At 38.8% G+C, this 8,145-nt stretch overlaps 1 protein-coding gene across 1 annotated transcript in view; it reads right to left on the bottom strand.

The window, feature by feature from the left end:
- The window catches only part of LOC101846653 (titin homolog), a gene marked incomplete in the record, with an annotated part of 84,698 nt that overhangs the window by 51,860 nt on the left and 24,693 nt on the right, over positions 1–8,145 (bottom strand). Inside the window, 2 exon segments of the mRNA XM_013082631.2 lie at positions 172–299; positions 4,234–4,314. Of these exon segments, the coding sequence (XP_012938085.1) occupies positions 172–299; positions 4,234–4,314 (209 nt within the window).

Here is an 8,145-nt window from a genome sequence, read left to right as displayed (position 1 = left end):
CACACACACACACACACACACACACACACTAAAACTCACACACACACTATCACTCACAAATACACTCATACACGTTATAGAATGCATGGGGCAGGAGCTATACTTAATCTTAAAAAGCTACAAAGGTAAATAGAACTAGCTTGCTTATCCCCAGGGAAATAATGTCTCAACCTTTTGATTTCTCTTTCTTTTTTCCCTTTTTGATTGCTTGTCGTCTCCCTCGCTTCCATGATTTCCTGCATTTTTCGTAGAAGCAGTTTGTTCTCTCGGTCGATAGTGGCATTTCTTTGTTCTTGAAGCTGATAACGAAAACAACAAAAGAGTTGCATTGAATGTCGAGGCGGGTTGGGAAACGTGGTGGTTTTTAGGGGGGTGGGGGAGGGGGAGATATACATGAATGGAGTATGTTAACGATATCAGGGGAAGTCTGGGAAACCTTGACCACTGCAAACTGTAATTCTCCATTTTTTAAATAAGTTATTAAACAATAAGAAAAGAAACGACATATTTGTGCATACCGCTGCAATAACGTATATTAAACAATTAGGAATTTCGAACAGAAAGCTGTTGCCGGTCGTGGCAATGCAGCAGTTATTTAGAGCAGTCCTCGCAACCTTTTTTATAACCAGTGTCCACTTTTCCCACCTCCAAGAGGCTAACATTTTCATACATTCCACTTCCATTAAAAGACACTTGTCACTCACTCGAGTGATCCCTACCGCTCACCAGAATGACCAAATCGCCCACTAGTGGTCCATATTGCCTAGGTTCACAAGCGCCGTTTTAGTGTTAGAATTACCGATAATTTGTCTCGCTCAAGGAAACGCAACCTTTCACAGTCACCTCAGATCTTATTTTGAATGTACGGAAAATACTCACATGTTCCCTGAATAAATCTTATCGCTCTTTAAAACTAAAATGTATCAAAATAGCCGCTTTTTAGTGTGTAGCAACAATGCCGCTATGTCAGAGTCACATTCTGATTTGGACACGGTGACATTTTAAAACATCGAAACTTCACTGAGATCAAAGGATTAATTCTCGATGGAATTTCGATGTCCAGCGACGTTACGACTCAGAGCGCCAATTGAACCACCCAAACCTTTCTATAGCCTCTCAGCAGATTAATAAAACATCTTTTATGTGCTCTATCGGACAATTGGTAAAGTTTTCAGATTCGCCTGAGCTGTAGAGACACTGGAATTCAGTTAGTTGTAGTAAGGGTTTTACAGCACTTGCGTCACAAATAGGTGATAAAAGTGCCAAAGACTTTAGAGATTTTAGGCCTACATACAAAGAAGAGAATGAGCAGATATATATATATATATAGACGATAGCCTTTTGAAAGGAACAAAGGAGAAAAACACATCAGAACACATTTTGATCACCCATAATAGAGGAACAACTTTGAAGAAAGACTTGTGTATTCTATAGAAGAATGTTGTTCACGTGTAGCCACATTTCATCATGTGCAGCAAAGAAGGATAAGCTTACATTAATAGAAGCAGATAATGAAATAATATGTCCAACCACAGACAGCAAAGTCCACTCAACGATACCTTGCATTCAAGTGTAGAAAAAGAAACACGCTTCCTCAAAAAACTAAAGGAAGCAGGCGGAAAGAAGCCCTAAGAATATCTCCTTCAGCGGAATATTTGAAACAAAAACTCATCTCCCCCTCCCCCAAAGAAAAAAACACACACACAACAAAATCAAAACAAACATAACAATCCCCCTAAAAACAGCAACAACAACAACCAAACAAACACAACGACAAACCAAAAACAAACAAACAAAAAACCAAAAACCCACAAAACACAACTACAAGAACACACACATGTACATACACATACACATAAACACACACACAGACACACACGCACACTTACACATCTATTGCCTTTTTATTTCAAAGAATCTTACCACATAGGTTTACGCCTTGAGAGGCAAGAATAAAGATACGCAACGTTCTTTTTAAGAACAAAAGTCAGCCCCCTTTTTCCCACTTCTCCGTTTTCCCGGCTCATATATTATATAATATGCATATACATGTCTATATATCTATATATCTATCTATCTATCTATCTATCTATCTATCTATCTATCTATATATATATATATATATATATATATATATATATTCATAAAAAACTGTTTTTCAGAAGCTATAAAGGTTGTCAGCCAACTACGTAAACATTCATGTACAAGACGTTTACATGAATATCCAAATTGAGGCCACGCGGGTATTTACTCTCTTCGTCTTTATACGTTGAGACCTTTTCAAATTATGGGCAACTGGCACTACCAATTCAAATACTGAGCATAAAATTTTTACTATTTATGGAGTTGCATAAAACTTTTCTTTTTCTTAACCTGGTTAGGATAAAGATTGCCTTCAAAAGAAGCAGACATTGCTTTCCTTCCCCAGTCATTAAAATTGCCGATACAGAATTTCGGGAAATCGATAAATCAATGTAGAAATTAAAAAGATTCTTTTTGTGCGGTTAAGATATTAATTTTCCGCAACATTAAGCTAAGCCGACACCTGAGGAAACCATACACCCAGGCTTAAAACCATTCAATGGTATAGTTGAATGCCAAGTCCTGGTATTAAATGAACGTGCCTTTTCGTCTGAAGCTTGTAACACTCATAGAGCAAAGAATAATAATTACTCTCTTGCTCAAGATGTCAGTAAGTTTACGTTTTATTATTCACTGTTTACGATAATAACACGGTGGCATGCATACTTATTAAATCTTTTCAAATACATTGTCTCCTCCATGCTGGATGATTTGTTACAATATTTTTGTCTGTGATTCTGTTTAGTTTGTCAACCTAAAAGCGCATTTTAAGACTTTTCTAAAGTATTGAAAGCGCCCTTACATTTTTGACGTCTGTAATCTTTTGATACTCAAGGACAGATTATATCAAACTTTTATAAGGGAAAGACTCTTCCAACACACTTTCTTTCTTCTTTCTTTGTTTCCCCGTCTATATTATACAGTAATATTTTACTTTTTTGCCCCCCCCCCTTCCGACCTGCACCTCACATTGAGTGCCCTTAGGCAGGCTCATCATCAGACCAAGTCCACCCAGCAGTGCCAGCTAAGTTGTCAACAAGTTCTTCCAGTATTCATCGTTTCCATGAGCACCCCCACCTGCCTAAAATGCTAACAAATTTTAAGTTTAAAAAAGAGAAGTAGCACAACAGCTGATAGTTATTTAGCGTGTAGTATAGAGCAGGATAACAATTAATTGATACCAGTAAGAAACAGTTTGGAACAACCGCGCCCCCTCCATACAGACACAAAAACAAAACAGTGGAAAATAACAAGGAAACAGTGAAAGAAAATATTGAGGATCAATAAAACATCGAAAACAAAGAAGAAAATGTTGGAAGATACCAAAAAGAAAAAAAAAGGTGGGAAAGAACAAGGATGTGGTGGAAATCAGCTGAAAGTGGTAGGCCTAGAAAATAAAATAATGTGGTAGAAAAGATTAGAGTTAATATGGCAAAAGCTACATTATTGGCACAATATCGACCGAATTCAACTAAATACGACTGTGACCGTCAAAAATCAACGCGTTGGCTTTTCAAGGTCGTCAGGCGAATCGGTTGTATAGGGTCAAAATGGTCGCTTTTTCCCTCTTGAGGAAAATCTGGAGGGTTCGGACTCCGTTCGATTGAATCTTATTTGGTAGTGTGCAGTGGGTTTAAAGTAACGGATCAAAGCATTTATTTGTATGGCACTACATTCTCGAGCAAAGCTTAACACAGCGCTGAATTAATTTGAGAGTGTTTGTTCGTGGCCTATATCCTGCCCCAGGGTGAGAAAGGCAACGATGATGATGATGATGATGAATTATCATGTATGGCACACTTTTAGTGCTTCTTTTTAAGAAGTAATGAAAATACAATACACTAATCTTGGGACAGTCGATCCATATACCAAAATATCGCCGATTCCTAAAAAGCAAAAGTAACATGAGGAATTAAAAAATAACAATAAAGGAACCAATGGTTACAACAACAATACAGAAATCTGAATGCTAATAAGAACAATAGAGCACAAAAGAGAAAAATATCTTAAATAAAAAGTCTCTTTATTTCCTTTCCCAATATCCTTATTCTCCACCAACCGTACAAAGATTAAGTTTTCAAATTTTCAAACCACTTTTACACAATCTATTTCCAGCCAATCGGAGCAAGGCATTCAACAAGTAAGACTAACCTCCAGCTGTTTCAAGCGTAGGTTGAGATGTGGGTATTGTCGAGGAGGTGAATTGTCTACCCTTGACCGCACGCCGCCCACCTGTTGAATGTAAATAAATAAGTGGAAAAAATGAATAAATGAACAAATGAATGAATAAATAAATTCCACTTTATTACTCTCCATTGGAAGATTTGGGTACAAAATTAAATAAAGATAGAGGCATGAAATTTGTTAAACTATTGTTTGCTTTATTGCAAATGCTCCTGCTCCTATCGTCACAATTGAGATAATTTAGGATCTGTCAGAGCGAAGCCACCGGCGTCTGTGGTGTAGTGCACTAGTCGTTAGGCGATTCGTTGTTGCACGCAGGAGACCCGGGTTCGATTCCTGAGTGGGGAGAATTTTTACCACGTATCTCGTTTTTTTCTGCAAGGATGTTGAAGCCCTCTTAGCCCGGGTTGGCCCAAACAGGCAGGGTCGTAGACGCGCCTCCTAAATGATCCAAATTGTGTCGATGAGAGCGCAAAAATACCTATATTCTATAATAGAGCCAACCCAGGCTGCGTGGGATTAAACATCCCCACTCGGACATGGAATTGCACGTTGTTGTCTCCAAAGCAGAAGGCCCAGGTTCAAGCCTCGGTTCGGCCACGGATTTTTTTTTCGCCCCCTCCTGCCCACCCACCTGTAATGGGTACCTGAGTTGGGGAAGTAAAGGACTAATTAAAAAAAAAAAAATTTTCTAAAAAAATATATAAGATAACTGAAAAAGCATGTGATGTCGTGACTTTGATGGATTTAAAAATCTTGCGAAAAGAAAAACCGTGGCCGAACGGAGGCTCGAACCTTGACTTTCTGCTTTGGAGACAAGCGCACTAACCACTCCGCGACCACGCCACTGTAGGCTACTGGCTTTAAAAATACTCCAATAGTGCTTTGTGGTCGTGCTGCCACCGTGAACAACAACACAGTGGGAATCCCGTAATGACGTTAAACAAGATGGCTTTTACTATAAATATCGGCCAATGGCGTACATCTGTCGTTCTCAAGTTATCCGTATGTTTCTGGTGTGGTTTGCTCCTTCTTTCCTTTCAAATATTAATCGTCCTGATCCCTTCTCCTTCCTTTTTTGCGTTTGTTACTCTCTTGTAGTACCTCTAATCTTTGGCACTTATATGACCTTATTGTACTGCAAGCGCCATAAAACTCTTACGGGGGCTCTCGTGGTCTAGAGGTTACGGTGTTCGCCTCTCATTCAATAGGGCCCGGGTTCGAAACCTGACAGCGACGAAAATTTTTCTTCTCTAAATATTTCTCATTTCAGCTCCTTTCCTGCTCTTTAACCATGTCTTTTAACCAAGTTCTGTCATCTGCTTTCGTCTTCACGTTCTGCCCTCTCCTCTGGGCTCCTGACTCTCTCTGCAGCCGTTCTACTGCTACTCCTCGGCTTCTCCTTACTGCTGTCTTTCAGCCACACACTCGATCTTATGGTAGGTAAGATCTAACACCAACCCTCCACGGATAATGACGAAAAGCCTCGGAGGTCCTATTGGCAAGTTGCGCACGACAAAGATCCTGGGAGTTCCTAAAATTGAAACGAGTTGGCTCCGGCCGCCACCCGGGCGAAATTCAAAATTCCAACCTAACTGAAAAAATGTTTTATGTGTCCCGCCCGCTCATATGACTTTATGCAGTTGCGAGCGCCGTAAAACACTTACCACCCCCCAAAAAACACCCAAAACAAACAAACAACAAAAACAACAATAACACAAAATACCCCCAAACAAATCCCCCAAACCAATAACAACAAAAGCTCTGATCTTACTAAAACTAAAACGAAGAACATTGAACTCTCGTCTTTTGCAATGGCAAAGAGCCTTACCACTAGACCAAAGGTTCTGGTACTCTGATTTCGAATGCTTGTACAATGTAAAGTCGGTCAAAAAGCGGAACTTCTACATTTTATATGTTATGTTGGGTTTTTTTCCTATGCCTGATCCTATACAAATGAAGCCATCTGGTCAGAAATCAAGGTGAGCTTAATTTGACAGCCCCTTCCACCTGTTTTATGACGTGTGTGGGGGAGCTGTTGATTCCCCCCCCTTTTTTTTGTGGAGGGCATGATTTTTTTTTTGGGGGGGGGAGAGGGTGAATAGTTTGTTGTAGTTGCATTTATCAAAGACTGGTAAGTTATTTCTAAAATAATAATCATCACAAATATGTGCTTGGACGTCTGAATACATTAATTCGTTAATATTAGATGGTATTTGTTGATATCAGTAACGGTCCTATATTACTCTGCTCTTCTAAAATCCAAGGTGGGCAGCCCTCTATCCCGTCCCAAAATGGAACCTTCATTTTTTTCGTCATCGATAATTTCAGAAATGTAAACAAAGTATCTAGTATGCTGGCATTAGTTATTAAAAGCCTACCCAACGAAGTCACATAAGATGGGCCGGAGATAGGTAGGTTGGTGAACTGGTGGGTAGGTAGGTAGGTATGTAGGTTGGTGGGTAGGTAGGCAGGCAGATAAGGGATGGATATATAAGCAAATGAACGTGCGTGATTGTCCAGAATGGTGGGTGGGTAAGTGTACAGGTAAGTAGGTAGACAGATTGGTAGCTAAGTCTGGCATCGACATTGTTTTAAGAACCTGAGCGTTACCATTTTTATTTGCTCAATCTTCACGATAGCTTCTATGTCGCGACGTGGCATGTACACAAAAAATATAGGGCATGTAATCTCAACTTCCCAATACCGTACCCATTTCTTTCACAGGGCTTGGATTTCTTTCTTTTTTTTTTCGTTTGGACCATTTTTGTAACTGTGGTCTCTAAACCAATCGGAAACAGACACAATGTTGAAAGTTTCTTCCATTGTGTGGTTAAACCAATCTCGTATAAACCGGATATAAAGCAAATTGATTTTTATTGGGAAAGGTCTCATATTTCAGTTTCTTCCCCTATTTTTTTCTTTTTTTCTGTTTTTCTTTCTCTTTCTTTCTCTCTATTTTTCTTTCTCTCTTTCTTTCGTTCTTTCTTTCGTTCTTTCTTTCTTTTCTTTCTTTCTTTCTTTCTTTCTTTCTTTCTTTCTTTCTTCTCTCTTTCTCTCTTCATTTTTCTCCAGTTCCTGTTTTTGTTTTTCTTTCAGTCATTACAAAAAATCTTGATCTAGAAACAGAAACTCCAAAACAGTAAACATAAGTTATCGGGACAGAAATCAGTAACGTCGATATAAATCAGGAATTTTTCTGCAAAGCAATAACACAGTTTATATCTCCCAAATGTAAGCGGTGTGGCATCTCTTTCACTTAAGCTAATGGCATAACCTTGTTGCTACCCTGCCCAAAAGTACGCAACATGCGTTTTGACACAGATCGATATTTCCAGCACGATACCTGCTGCGTGACTTTCACAGTGTAACAGATACATGCCCGGTTGTCACGAGGCACCAGAGTCTCCAGCAGCGCCACTAAGCTTTGTAAACATAAATTGAAATAGTCAATCAAAACTTGGAGTAGAGATCAAACATGATACGCAGAAAATGTCATTGCTTTCTTTTTCACATTTTATTTTTCTTTATTTCTTCATTTGAATCAAGCTACATAATTTCTCAGTTTTAGCAGTTTTGCCTTTTATGGCTATATATGTATTATCATTGACTTAACATTGTCTTTATACAGGCTGCTGCCACAGTTGTTTTTTTGTTGTTGGTGTAGAAGTTGTTATATGTGTTGTTGCTGTTGATATTGCTTCTGTCACAGCTTCTGCTGCTACTGTTGCTACTGCTGCTGTTTCCAAGATGTTGTCTTCTCCTTCTTCTTCTTCTTTTTCTTCTTCTTCTTCTTCTTCTTCTTTTTCTTTTTCTTTTTCTCTTTTTCTTCTTCTTCTTCTTCTTCTTCTTCTTCTTCTTCTTCTTCTTCTTCTTCTT

Source organism: Aplysia californica, unplaced genomic scaffold, assembly GCF_000002075.1.
Source record: "Aplysia californica isolate F4 #8 unplaced genomic scaffold, AplCal3.0 scaffold00186, whole genome shotgun sequence".
Lineage (NCBI taxonomy): Eukaryota > Metazoa > Mollusca > Gastropoda > Aplysiida > Aplysiidae > Aplysia > Aplysia californica.
This window is presented reverse-complemented; position numbering and strand designations above follow the sequence as displayed.